The sequence below is a fragment of the Lactuca virosa genome, chromosome 2 (assembly GCF_052849685.1).
Source record: "Lactuca virosa cultivar CGN04683 chromosome 2, Lactuca_virosa_CGN04683_v6, whole genome shotgun sequence".
In the NCBI taxonomy this organism is placed as follows: Eukaryota; Viridiplantae; Streptophyta; class Magnoliopsida; order Asterales; family Asteraceae; genus Lactuca; species Lactuca virosa.
This window is the reverse complement of record NC_136427.1, coordinates 153,761,535-153,777,096: the sequence shown is the minus strand read 5'-3', so window position 1 is coordinate 153,777,096 and position 15,562 is coordinate 153,761,535. Positions and strand designations below refer to the sequence as shown.

At 30.2% G+C, this 15,562-nt stretch overlaps 1 protein-coding gene across 4 annotated transcripts in view; it reads left to right on the top strand.

Moving 5' to 3' along the window:
- Positions 1–15,562, top strand: part of LOC145159637 (cysteine-rich receptor-like protein kinase 2) — a 71,320-nt gene that overhangs the window by 14,629 nt on the left and 41,129 nt on the right. For 3 of the 4 annotated variants that reach the window (XM_079078657.1, XM_079078655.1, XM_079078656.1), the window contains exons 2-7: positions 1,434–1,846; positions 1,969–2,085; positions 2,209–2,324; positions 3,174–3,387; positions 3,478–3,712; positions 3,820–3,973. In XM_079078657.1, the coding sequence (XP_078934783.1) occupies positions 1,434–1,846; positions 1,969–2,085; positions 2,209–2,324; positions 3,174–3,387; positions 3,478–3,712; positions 3,820–3,973 (1,249 nt within the window). Of the gene's footprint in view, positions 1–1,433; positions 1,847–1,968; positions 2,086–2,208; positions 2,325–3,173; positions 3,388–3,477; positions 3,713–3,819; positions 3,974–11,835; positions 12,235–15,562 lie in introns of those variants that run through there. The other variant, XM_079078654.1, reaches the window with a different exon arrangement.

Genomic DNA, 15,562 nt, shown 5'->3' with positions numbered 1-15,562 from the left:
TATAATGATAGAATGATAAAACTATTTCTGAGATACTTGGTTTTTGACAACATCACAAGTGTCACTTAAATAACCAACATCATAAGTACTATAGTACACAATATTGGAACAATGCTTAACCAGGAGAATATTAGGGGTAATAATGACCATACCAAACAAAATTCTCATATTAATATAGAATCTTAGATAACTAATTTATTATAGGACTCATTAATACTCAAAAACCTACAATCCACATCACAATTACACCAAACTACCATTATAGGACAAGAGATGATTGTAGGGGAAAAATTGTCCATGTAACATATGACCCAACAAAAAATGAAATTACAACCAACTAACTTTATCATTGTATTATCCAAATGATTACAAACTCACAAGTCGCATCATAACTAGACCCATAACAATTCATCTAACTAACAAGTTAGTAAAGTAACTACAATGCATACATTGAAAGCTTGTACATTCAATGTATAAACTGAAAAAAGTTTAAGACATTGGATGTTATTTTAAATTCAAATTAAATGGAGTAATTGTATTAGTTTTTAACCTTGAGTTTTTTTAAATTATTTTTTCATATATTTTATCTTAAATATATTGGTTATTATAATTGTGCATTTAACAGATGCATGGTTTATCTTACAGACTAAATATTTATTTCAAATATGTTGCTAATTAGTCTTATGCAAACTATATAACTCTTATCAATTTGGTTATACGTTAAATTGATATTATATATACAGAATTTCATATGTATTGTGCATATTATACAAAAATAAAAAATCATTCCAGTTAAAGTTAGAGCTTTTTTCCATTTTATATAAAATTCATATATTTGTTCACTATCAATTGTTTTAATTTGAAGTACGATTAAATGAAATCTAACAGTTATTAATCTGTTAGAATCAAATCTCTCACCGAATTCAGCCCCGTTTATCTCAATTTCGAACTGCGATTGACTATGTATTTGACAGATGCATAGTTTTTTTCCATCAGATATCGAATTGAATTCACATTTATATTTTTTGTAATTTGAGATACTATTAACTAAAAACAAGAGAGATTTAACTAAACGATTAAGATCTCCCACCGAGTTCAATTTCAATTTAACTAAAAACAAGTTAGTCCGTTGGTTCTCTACTTCGATAGAGTTTGTCACTAAACCCACCTATATAATAACATCTAACAGTTTTAACCAGTTTTAACCGGTTGAAAGTTAGATCGAGAAAAGGGACACGAATTAACCAGATTGATTGGTGTGTTGACTCTTCTGGGCAATGTAAAAAACTAATGTAATTCTTGCTGTAAAAAAAATGTGGATTATCGGTATATTATCTACTGTTTTCTCCATATTGTCAAGTCATCATATTTTTATCATATTCAACAAGTTTGGAAAAACATTTCTAACAACACAAAGCCATTTGCTGTTTAAGGTACGACACATACGACTTCTACACCAACCCATATGTTGATCGATCATATGTTGATCGATCTGGAATATATTTATGCGGCAATCAGTCGGCATCTCAGCCAACAAGTTTTATCCAAACTGTAGATGGGTTGTTATCAGATATTAAATATGCGACTCCAAAAACCTCTGATTTCTATGTAGCATCCATAAGGCAAATCAGAAATGGAAATGGAAATGTGTACGGGGTTGCACAGTGTGTTGAAAATATAAGCCATGCCATTTGCCAAGACTGCATCAATGCAAGATATACCTCTGTAACTAAATGTTTGCCTAACACAGAAGGTATGTCTTTAGACATGGCCTGTTTTGCAAGGTATTCAGCGACTCCCTTCTTCAACATTAACCAGACAATTGACATCCGAAATATCTTACAAGGTTAGGCCAATTTTATTCATTTCTAATATAACTATACCTAAGAACCCATTTATCGTTTCCTTGCCGATGCACAAAGAATTTGACAGTTGACTTTTTAACTTTTGTATGATCCCATATGACAGGGCATTCAAGTAATGTAACCAAATTTGGTGGAGCAATTGGTGGAGCTGGTCTATTTATTTTTCTTGTTTTGTGGTTAATGCTTCAACTATGGAAGAAGCCCAAGAAGACAAAAGAAGGTAATAACGAAACTGTGAGCGCCTGAGAGAGGTATTTGTATACTTTTAAATGCAATATTATGCTTAGTTTCACCATACTAATAACATTTATCTATATCTATTTGGACCATGTGATACCTTTAGGTGAACCTGACCTTGACGAGGCAATTAAATACAATTATAAACATCTACAATCAGCAACAAATAATTTCAGCGAAGAGAATCTTTTAGGGAGAGGAGGTTTTGGCAAAGTGTTCAAGGTAATAAAAATGAACTTTTCGTATTGCATTTCTAATATTATTAGTAAAAAATTGTGTAGATATTACATATTTAAATGATATCACTTTGATTTTAATACCACATTTACCAACCTGGAAAGTTTTCTCTTCATGGTATAGCTTGCAAACCAAATAAAAAGATGAAAAATTAAATATTCTCCTACTTTTTATTCCTACCAATCGTCCTACCCATTTAAATGATGATATGTGTTACATTAATATACTAAAATAGCATTAAATTTGGTAGAAGGATTTGTAGGAATAAAATGTAGGATGATATTTAATTTATCTAGAAAGATATTAGAGATCAAATCGGAGTACTGTTATTTCTTTGCTATTTCTGTTTGAAGAAATGGCACATAATATAAGTACACAAACACAAAAGTCTTAGCAAATCAAAGAATTGAAGTATTAATTGCATTCGAGATGGCTCTAAAGATCTATATATAGGGTAAGCCGGTAAGGCTAAATTTTGGTAGGTACGACTAAAACTTTGGAAACTTGAAATTTACGATAAATTCTTGAAATTAACCATTTAACTAAACGTGGAAAAAAATTGGGAAATCACATATTCAGACATTAAAACAACGACAAAACAAAAAAATTATGGAAATAGGTGAAATTGAGGGAAACTACAAATTGGAGACCGAGGGGCAAACTCTTAATGGATTTAAAGTTATGGTTGTTTGAAGGTGAATATTTTGGTCCAGTTTGTCCTTTTTCTATTTATCCATAAACACTTCTTCCAGTTTTTCTATATGCTCTGCATCAAGTAAATGCATTAAGCATAAGTTTATAATACGACTAATTTCTTTTATATGCTTTTACTAGGCAGATCTTGATGCTAATAACATTGTCGCAGTTAAGAAAATTGAAGTAGGGTACACTAGTAAAGCAAAAGAAGAATTCGAAAACGAAGTGAAACTCATAGGTAACATACACCATCGAAATCTTCTCCGCCTCCTAGGTTGGTCAAGTGAAGGGTCCAATCTAGTTCTTGTCCTGGAATACATGTCAAATGGCAGTCTTGATGGATTCTTATGGGGTAAGTAATACTTATGTTGATTGTACATAGTTGATGACAATTATTATTCTTGAAATAGATGGTATACTGATAAATGTATTCAAAATGGAGGTGCAAAAAAAGGGACTTTGAACTGGAAACAACGATATGGCATAATATTTGGGATAGCAAGGGGTCTTCATCATTTACACAATGAATCCCATGTAAAAATCATTCATAGAGACATAAAGTCAAGCAACATTCTCTTAGATCATGATTTTCAACCAAAGATAGCAGATTTTGGGCTGGCAAGGTTTATCCCCGATGATCAAAGTCATCTTGTTAGTAGCCGGTTTGCAGGGACATTGTAAGTTGATTAACACAGTATTTGCCTTTGGTTCCAAATATATATACCGATCTAATCCACTTCTCAATCTCATATTTGCATATAACTATTTAATAAAAAAAAACTAGGGGCTACACCGCACCAGAATATGCACGTCATGGTATTTTATCAGACAAAGTTGATACTTACAGCTTTGGAATCGTGACTCTTGAAATCATCAGTGGAAGAAGGAGTACCGACATGAACTTTGATAGACCATCCATGGATTATCTCCTTGAACATGTAAGATACCACCTTAATACATTTTACCCTTCTACTCTGAAATTAGTTTCGTGAACATTAAGAAGTAAAAGAACCACGAATAAACATAGTTGCCTTTTGACTTTTAAGATCACCCCTTGAGACTATTTCACACTGAACTCTTCCACAACGTACACTCACACATAGTAAAATGATATACAAAGGTTTAGTTTTTTGTTATAAAAACTCGACATAGTTAATTTCTCAATTTTTATGGATAGGTTTATAAAAGAAACTAGACAAATCCCTGCAAATGAATATATTCATATAGTTCAAATAATAAAAATTATATTTCATTCAAAATATTGAAGTCATTTTTATTAACTAAGACATAACAATTTTTATATACTTAAATCAGAAATTGATGTAAACCAATGTCATTATTTGAAACAATATGATAAAATAGACACATATTAAAGTTAAAATTTAAAAATTATAATACTTGTAATGGTGGAAGTTATTATGTATAATAAAATCTATGTACTTTGCTTAACTTATAATATATTTTCATTTTCCTATTAGAAATAAATAAAAAAGAGGGCCAAATAGTTTTTAAAAAAATAGTTTATTAGTCTAAAAATAGAAAAACAGTTAATCTTGTAAAATATAATTATTATTTTTAACCATATTACTTAAAATTTGATAAGATATATTAGTTTTAACACTTATATAAATAAAATAAAATGATATGAATAATATTTATGGTAGTTAATTTAATATCTTATTAGTAAACAATAATGAAATATGAGGCTAGTAGGCCAATGGTCTAGCGGGAAGAAGTGACATATATCATATGAGAGGTCATAAATTTAAGTTTCGGTGGAGACATAAATGATTATCTAAGAATAGGTTAGTTAATTTGTTGTTTAAAATTTTTTTACTAATAAAATATGTTAAACCATGACATAAATAAACATTTATGAACTTCTTATAATAATAAATAAAGAATAATAAAATTTCACAAAAAAAATGAAAGCATTGAATGGTTAGTATCTTCACTATGCAAAAATAATAATAATAAAAAAATCATTTGATGCTCACTAATAATGAAGTAACGTTAGCAAGAAGTTTGACCATTACAATGGATTATTGTTTTAATATCATAATATTTCAATTTAAAAAAAAAAAAGCTTTAACAAACTACACCTCAAAAAACAAAGTAAAAAAGTTAATTAATTGCCTTGATTTATTATTTTAAATGTGACAGCTTCTAAACCTAATACCAAGATCATTAAACAAGTACGAAAATTAAAACAGTTGACTAAGTGCATTGAAATATTATTTTAATAATAAAGCATTTTAGATTCTAAAAATTATTTAACAATAAATTATTACTATTCAAAAGACTTTGTTAACTTATGTTACTCAATTATGAAAGAATTACATAAACATTAAAGTTTAGGAAGGAAGTTGATTTGGTTTAATATTTTCATATTTACATTTTAAATTTATAAACTAAACTAATATGAATGATGTTTGTTGTAAAGAAAAGGAAAGTTAACCACACACCAGTTAACATATACCTTGTGAAACTTTTTTTCTAGACTTATTGTAGGCCTGTCAAATCGGGTCATCGTGTCGTGTTTTTGTCTGACACGACACGACACGACAATGTTTTTTGTAACACGAACACGACACGACACGATGTCGTGTTTTTTTCACTAACACGAAAACGAACCAATTAAAAAACGTCAACACGACACGACACGACACGACAAAGATAATATTAAATAACTATTATTTTATTTAATTCATATTTAATCATATATAACACAATAAAAACGACAAACACGGAAAACACATGCTCAGTCGTGTCAATTTCGTGTGTATTTGTAAACACGAACACGACACGACACGACATCGTGTTTTTTATACTTGACACGAACACGACACGAAAACGAATTCGAATTTTGATTTCGTCCCGATTCCGTTTCGTGTCGTGTATTTTTGTCGTGTCGTGTCATAATTTGACACCCCTAACTTATTGGTAGTGAGAACTATATATATATATATATATATATATATATATATATATATATATATATATATATATATATATATATATATATATATATATATATATATATATATATATATATATTTGCTTTTTTGTTTCAAATGAATATGATTAGGCCTGTAAACTATCCGAACGAATACGAAGAAAGCCTTGTTTAAGTTCGTTTGTTTAAGTTAGCCGAACAAATGAACGAACACGAACGAATAAACGAACAAGTTTTCTTTTTCATATTCATTTGTTTAACAAATTACCTTCTTCATGTTGGTTTGTTTATGTTCATTAACATGGTAAACGAACATAAACGAACAATGATATACAAACAAAATTGAACATATATAAACATAAAAACATATAATATAGTAATATAATACAAAAGAATTGAACATATATGAATATACATAAACTTAAACGAACAAACATAAACAAACTTAAACGAACAACATAAACGCATGTTCACAAACATAAAAAAACGAAAGAGACTATTAATTGTTCATGTTTGATCATTTAACTAAACGAACGAGAATTTGTGTTCATGTTCGTTCATTTATTAAATAAATGAACATAAATGAACTTCCCGCCGAACAGTTCACGAACGGTTTGTCGAATGTTCTGTTCATTTACAGCGCTATATATGATGCAAGAATATACCATATCTTAAATCATATTCATTTGAATAACCTTTCTATAAAATTTATAAAGATTTTATCATTAAATCATTCAATTAATTAGATGCCTCTTAAAAAATTATCGAGAAAAACCAAAAAAGGAAAATATACCTTTTGTAGTCCTTATCAAAACTTTATCGAGGGTCAAAAATCATATTGTTGTTCAATTAGTCAAAATAGGAAGATTAAATTTGAAATTGTTCATTTTAAACGGTCATAAAAAATATCAATTGTGCAATTAACTACATTTTCGATAAATTATTAATTTATTAAATGAGTTCTAAAATACAAATTAATTTTTCTAAAAATAATAGGCTTTGGACTAACATATTAAAAAGACATTGAAAAATGAACTCTAACATGTATAAAAATATTCAACACTTAAAAGACTCAAGATCTCCTGAAAAATATCATTTATTAAAACTACAAACCAAAAGCCATAGGTATGGTACACATATAGAAATTTTTTTCTAGATTAACTGAAATGATTAAGATATATAAACAGTCACGAAACAGTAATTTAGAAACAATAAATCATGTTTTCTCAATCATAACCAAAACAACTTTTTAATATGAATTTCTCTAAAATAGAATATTACATTGATTTTAATTACTTAAAAGATATTGAATATTATAAAGAATATAATGATTAAAAAAGAGCTTGGCATAACGAGAATTTTTCATATTACATAAAATTTCTACATTTAGGATTTTGGGAGGATTATGTTTTGTTAACAAAGATTCATTCTTCGTTTTCAATGATTTGAATTAGTTTATGCCCCTAAACATAATATAAGTTATCCATTTAAAAATAATATTATCACTCATGTTTTAAATAGAAAATATAAAGATAAAATTACATTATATTAAAAAATTTAATAAAAAATATATTCCTTCAAAATCTAGGGTCATTCATATGAATAATGAATTAGAAATTCATTGCAAAAAGAGATTCAAGACTTATTCGAAAAAAAACTTATAAGACCTTCTAAATCACCATGGTCCTGCTCAACTTTTTGTGTCATGAATGTGACCGAATTAGAAAGATGATCACCAAGATTGGTTATCAAAAAGAAACCCTTAAAGAAAACTTTAGAATGGATTCGTTATCATATTCCTAATAAACGAGATTTGTTAAAAAAAAAACTTTATGATTCAAAAATATTTTCAAATTTGATATGAAATCCGAATTTTTTTCATTGGGAATATTAGAACAAACGTTTTTCCCAAATTTTGATTTTAAAGCTGTTACTCTATATTGAACATGATTTTCTTTTAAATGATTAATTATACGAACATTTATTTCGTTTATAAGATAAATGGCCAGTTTTGATTTAGAATTGAGGACATTAATAGTTAAATACGGAGGGGTTCACAAAATTTGAAAATGATTTTTTTTCCAAAAATATTAGTTCTAATTCCATTATCATATCATGGACCGGAAAATGATATAATTTTGTAATAAAAGGTGTTCCTAAGATTAAGGGAGAAGAGATCTTTTTACTAAAATTAGATGAGTTTTATAACAATAGACTTGATCATTACAAATATGAACATCAGAAACTTTATAATTTACAATTAATTTTGTACCTCTAGCACCAGATAATCTTGATGTGGTTTTTTTCTTCTTCTAAAATTGAGTAGGAAATATTCCATCTTGAATACAATTCATATCAGCATCACTATCAATCAAAATTGTTATACTAATTTTAAAACTGTCTTTTACTAAAGTAATTTGAATATTCAATTTTTGAGAAACTTAATCATTTATTATTTTATCAATAGTAACATTTTCAATTTTATTTTCTTATTCTTCTTTAATTTCTATATTTTTATGTTTAGTAGTAGAAGATTTTACTTTTTCTATAATAAGAAGTCTATTTTTATTTATTTTATTTCTTGTTTTACTATTTTTAATTCTTCTCGGAGTTCTTGCATAGAAATTGGTTTCGTTTCATAAAATCTTTCATATATATTTTTTAGATTAAAATTTTCATTATTAAGCATTTCTTTTATTAGTAATTCTTGAACATTCTTATCTTTTATATAATCCATAATTTTTAAAAGATCTTTATCATATTGTGAAAGGACATTAATTAAATTATTGGTAATAGCATTAATTGAATTATTACAAAGACATTTATCATAATATTCTGAACTAGAAATAGTATGTTCAAGAATATTCAAATCATTTGTTTGAAAATCAAAAATACTTTCATCAGAGTCCGAATCAGTATTTAAAATAATCTTTTTTATTTGTTCTTTTAATTCTTCAAAAAAGTTTAATTCATTAATTTTTGTCTTAGCATAATAATTATTTCGTTTTCTTGAAATATTTTGAAGATTTTTTATTATACCCTTTAGATTTTGAGGTAGATGGACCAACTAAGGGTTGATAACTATATTATTGATAAAATTTTCCTAATTTATTTTTACTATTGGTTCTATCTTTTTTTGAGTTTTTATTTAAACCTAAGATCAAAGCAAACTACTAATCCATCTTTATTAATGTAATTTATCAAGTCTCCATAAGTTAAATTTTGATAAGGAATCGTATTGTTAAAAATTTCTCGTAATTTTTTTCTAACTCTTGCAGCACAAAGTTTTGGAAGACCGATAATAAAACGTTCTTTTCAATAAAACTCTTTACAATCAGGTTTTGAAAAAACTTTAACAAGATAATTATCTTTATAGCATCTAAATACAATAAGTTTTCTGCAGTGTAAATTCATTAAAATTTCTGAGGTTTTTTCATGAAAAGGAATAGGATCACCTACAAAGTTTTTGATAATAATAAAAATTAAAGTGTTGACCATATCATCTTCTAATGTTTGTATTTGTTGATTATTTTCTTGTTTTATAAAGGTTTTCTTAGCAGGTAGAATATAATATTACAAACAATATAATGATAAAAAGAGCTTGGCATAACGAGAATTTTTCATATTACATAAGATTTCTACATTTAGGAGTTTCGGAAGATTATGTTTTGTCAAACAACATTCATTGTCTAACAATTATTTTTTCTGGTTTTCCCCCAAAAGAGAAATTGTTATTGATGACATGTTTATTGTCACTGCTTTGGTTCAAGCCCCAAATCAGTTAACTACTGAAAAGGGTCTTGAAAATATTATTTACGAAAATAATTATTCCAACAAAACTTTGTCTAGTATTACTGAGCATCTGGTTAGAATTGAAGAAAAGAATATTGAAACAATGAGAATAAATAAAACAATAAAGAATATAGAATCACAATTATCGAAGATAAAAGAAAATGAAAGCAAAGATAAAGATTAATATATATATATATATATATATATATATATATATATATATATATATATATATATATATATATATATATAGGGCTAGGTTATAATGTGGATGGCCAACTATTGTACGAATGTATGGACAGTGCTATTCTATGAGAATTACTAAGAGAATAAGTTGTTTAATAATTCGAATACGTTCAACCTCACACAAATATCGTCATTTTCATGCATTTTCACTAATTCTTATTCATTTTTGTTCTCACACATCGTTTTTTCAGTCATTTTTATTCTTACAGAATACGACTCAATAAACATTCTGACAACATTCTGACAGAATGAGAATAATAATAAAAAGTCTATAATAAACTTATAGACAATTTAATTAGTGAGAATGTGTGATAATAATAATAGTTATGTAATATTGCACGTAATTATATTATCAAACAACATATTTTCTTTGTCATTCTTACAGAATAGCACTGTCCACACGTCCACACAATAGATGTCAATCCATATTTGAACCTAGCTTTGTATATATATATATATATATATATATATATATATATATATATATATATATATATATATATATATATACAGAGAGAGAGAGAGAGAGTGAAAGAGAGAGAGAGTGAGAGAGAGAGAGAGAGTGAGAAAGAGAGAGAAATAGTTTAGATCTGGTAGGAACCTAAATAATAGTACGAACTACTAGCATAATTCTTGAACGCACATTTCATTAAAGGCAAGAACGTGAAACGCCATCCTTGGAAGTGATTCAATCACATGTGACACACTTCATGGAACGTAATACGGACTCGAGGATATGATCACGTGCGTTTATCGTCTATAGAACGTCGTTTAAGTGAGTTTTTCTTCTCTTTTGTTTTTTTTACCTTTTTAAATAAACTAAACTCGATATTTAGTTTTTCTTATTTGTATTTATTTTTATTTTTTATTTTTTTTAAAAAAACTTTATTAATGTTTTGCATTCCATGTGTAGTGTTTCTTTGTGTTTTGGATTATAACATTTTTTATTATTTGATCAATAACATTTTGAATCATAATAAATTATGATCATTATAATTTAAAAAAGAAAATGATTTAGATCATATTAATTTAGAGCATACCATTTTGTATCATATAATCTTGCATCATAAATATTTTGGATGATATAATTTTAGATTACAACATTTTCATCTAAAACAATCTTTTATATCATAAATAGTTTGTATTAGATAATAACAAATTTTAGATCATAACATTTTTTTAATCACGTCATACCATTTTTTGATCATAATATTTTTAGATGATAAAAAGTTAAATAGGGTTTATGTTAGAGATCTGGATACCCCTTGGATTGTGTGAACACTTTCGAAACTAATATTTCTACCCTATGTCTGGGTTGCAAGAAATTCAGCGTAAGATAATCCAAGAGGACACTTACGAATCTAGACATAGAATCGCAAGCCAAATTGCTAGAAGGATTCTATATTCGTTTGAAGAAGAAGAGAGCTAATGATTTAAAAAAGAAATTCTATATTCGTTTGGCCGTCATGGGTTGCTTTGGAAGCAATGTAGGAAATTCGGAATTTAATGAGGATTTAGGGTTTCTAAAACTAACGAGTTTCGTTAGTTTTACCATAATTACCCTCAAGAATTTGAATTTCCCACAATGTTCCTATATGTAAAATTCGGAGACCTTTTGTGGTGTTGCCCCAAACTCCGCAGCACCCTAGCCAGCGGCTCTGCCCCTTAGACCCCACTAGGGGCGTTACCCCTAGACACCTAGTTATTGATTATACTTTTTGAATATTTGTATATGTTTCTTTTTTTGGAAGACAATTACATTTCTAAGTTTGGTCATAAAACTGTGTGTAAATATTTGATGAACAGGCTTGGACTTTGTATGAGAATAAAGAGCATATTAAGCTCATTGATGAGACATTGGATGTGAGCCATTACCAAAAAGAACATATGATGCACATAATTGAGATTGCTTTGGTCTGCACTCAATCACCAAGTTCAGAACGACCGAACATTTCAGAAGTTATTCTGATGCTGACAAATAACCGATCAGTGCTGAATAGGCAACTAAGAAGACCTACTCTTGTTGATTATGACAGGAGGATTCGTATAGGCTCTTGAAATAAGTATATGAATGCCAAAGGAATTAGAGGAAAATGAGCATATGCTTTGTATTTAACTATATGACAAAGTAGACATCATGGATAAGAGGAGTAACGTTGCAACGGCTTGCTAATTTTTCATCAGAAGGTCCTTAATTACTATTTATCATAGTTTGTTTGGTGTGTTGCATATATGCTTTTGTCACTGGAACACTAGAAGCTTTCATTTGTTTTATTTTCTAAATCACGTGTTAGGAATAAACAAGAATAAATCACACATACAAATACACAATATTAAATGTCATTAGGTCAATGTGACATAAGGAGGGATTGTACTTATATTTACAAGATTGAAAAACGATAGTACAATTGAAACTCTATCTATCAACCATATTATATATGCAAAGTATAAAACGTAACCCTAACTAAACGGGTCGGGCCCAGCTACAGAGATCAACGTAGGTCCATATCCAAAAACTTATCCCGTTGATATCAGGTGTTTGGTTTCTTTACTGAGCACGGATGGATCGATATCCATTCGGGTTGACAGTTCTCTAGTCACATTTAACAATCTCAACTCTAATACAAAAATGGTTTTGGGTGATGGTTTTCATATTATTCTTCACTAAATGTCATAAACTAATTTTCATGATTAGTTTACTCAACATGCGTGACCATTGGAAATCTGAATTCACATATTAGCTATGGATTTACATAAGAATTGTGACAAGTATTGTCGCGGTCGAAAATTGTGGTCAAATGTCATCATTTATAATGTTTTTTTCTTTGATATGTACATTTACCTTGACCAAGTTATTAAGTGAAACGTAAAGACATAAAAAGTAACGAATTATAATTTTAAGTGACCAAATCTTATATCGGAATTAGTCACATAAAAAAATCATGGCGAATATGAAAGGTATCTAGTGAAAGAAATATATTTGAATGACAAAAGGGTTATGGTCATGGTTTAATGTTCCATTTATGACTAGAAGTAAATAATAGTCATAAAAAATATAAATTATAATTTGTCACTACAAATTGTAAAATTTGTAGTGTTACTATAAAATGTGTGGTGACGATCGAATTTCTTATCTGTAAGTAAATGTAAACAACATTCATGATAAAAGATTAAACATGTGACTAAATATAAAAAATAAGCATGATAAACGATTAACTTGTTTTGTCTGTGTATATGATACATAATAGTCATATTGTAACACCCGTGTTCCTAGGTATTTTCATATATGGCTTAAAGTATAAAATATTTGCAATTTTGGCCCTTACGCTAGGTGTACTTGAGGCGTACGCAGGGCGTAAATAAATAAAAGGGACGCATGGACTTCTTGGAGTACGCTGGACGTACATGATGTACGTAGGGCGTACTCACGATTATCCTAAAACCCTAAATTTTAGGGTCCATCCCCTATTTAAGGACCTTAAGTCCCTTGAGGCCTCTTCATGTTCAGCATCCACTCTCCCTAAATATTATTTCGAAACCCTAATCCTTGGTTAACTTGTGTGAGCCTTTTTGTGTGCTCTTGGTGAATAGTGAAGAAGTATAAGTATTTTTTTGAGGATTGGTACGGCTAAAGCATGAAGATCCAGGCTTTCATCTCTTTTGCAAACTTCTGGAGGTATAAAGTTCCCACCTTTATGGTTCCATGGCTTGGATCTAGGATAGTTTAGAGTTTTACATTATTTTAGTCCCATGGTTTTAGTTCATGTGAATAAAAGCTACTCTAGAGCTTAAGGTTGCTGTTTTATGTTGTTTATGATATTCATATGTCATAAAAATGATGTCTTTGTGGCTATCTTTCACCCACACAAGGGTTTGAAAGGGTGATTTGGATCTAGGGCTTGATTTTATGCTCCATCAAGCCATGCAAAATCTTAAAGTCGACGACTTTATCGGTTAAGAAGAGTTTGGCAATTTCTCAGTTACGCAGGGTGTAACCCCTGAGTGTGTAGCGCGTAACGAGACTGTTCCCCGTCTCTTTCTTTGGAAACTCGGTACACATGGTGTAACACCCCGATTAAAATAAGATAATTAAATACTAAACCCGGAACCCCGAGAAGTAATTATTATTATTATTTTATATTATTATGATCCAAAACCGAATAATAATTAGTTGGGAGTTGGTTTCGGGAAACCAAATGTCAAGATTGGAATCTTCGGGGGTTAAAGTGTAATTTTGGGACCTAATTGTAAAGAATTCATTGAAACAAGGCCTAAGAGTAACTTTTGGACCTAACTTGAAAAGAATTTGTCAGGCAGGGACTGCATGGTAATTTTGGGGACTTAAACTGAAAAGATTTCTTATGGAGAGGGTTTAAAAGTGTAATATGTGCAAATGGTTGAAGATGAATTCGGGTGAGTCCGTCACCCTCATTAAGCTTCCTGTATATATTCATCATAACCCACCAAACCCTAGACCTAACCCTAATTTCATAAACCATCCGCCAACCCCACTCTTCCCTCTGGTCGGCGCCGCCACTATGCCACCACGGGTGCCGCCGAAGAAGCTGTGAACGCCGAAGATGAAGCCACCGCCGGACGCCCTTCCCCGTCGCTGTTGCTACTGTCGTTCGCTTCACCCTTCCTTCTCCACCATTTCAGTGACGTCTCAGCCATGAATCGCCGCCGCTACTGCCTGTGATCTCATGGCCGGCCGTGAGTGAACCACCGAAGGCCACTTCGGAGCTGTGAATACCGACGCGTGCGTCATGATCAACTGAAGTCGCCGCCACCTCTTTCCACCTTCGCATTGTGCCGCTGCCTCCACCCTTGCAGCTGTTTCCCTCCGGCGAGATCGAGTGGCTGCCGGGAACACCCGCTGCCACCCTCTTCTTCTTTTCCATTCGTTAACCACTGTTGTTGTGCGTGTTCTGAGTCTACATGTGTTCGAGTTGCTGCTCCCGGAGGAAAAGCCAAGGAAAAACCACCATGGCCGCCGGCCATGGTGGCTGCTGCCTCAAGGACCGCCATGGAGGGTGTGTATGCTTCTATAGGGTGTTATTTTTTTGTGTGTGTTTATTAGTGTTAGTATGTGTGTTCAGGTGGCGGTATGCTTTGTTTGCGTTTGGACCTCGTTTGGGGGATGTTTGGACAATGTGGGACCAATGAAACCCTAGTGGGCCCAATGGAACCCTAAGGGGTCAATAAGGCCCAATGTGACCTAAAAGCGCAACAAATGGACTAATGGGCTAGTATTGGGTTGGAAAACATAATTAGGGTTTGGAAAACCCTAAGAGCATAAAACCCTAAATGTGGGAATTGTTTGGGACACACACGAGAATTAATTATTAAACCTAAAATAATAATTAATAATCATTGGCAAACTAACTTAAGGCAAGAATGGACTTAATGGATTAGCTCCTTAATGGGTTAAGTAAGAAACACTCAACCCTAATCATCATTTCATGAGAACACCCTAATTTTGGGATTATGGGCTTGGACTATCGGGACCCATATTTGGGCCATTGGAATGGAA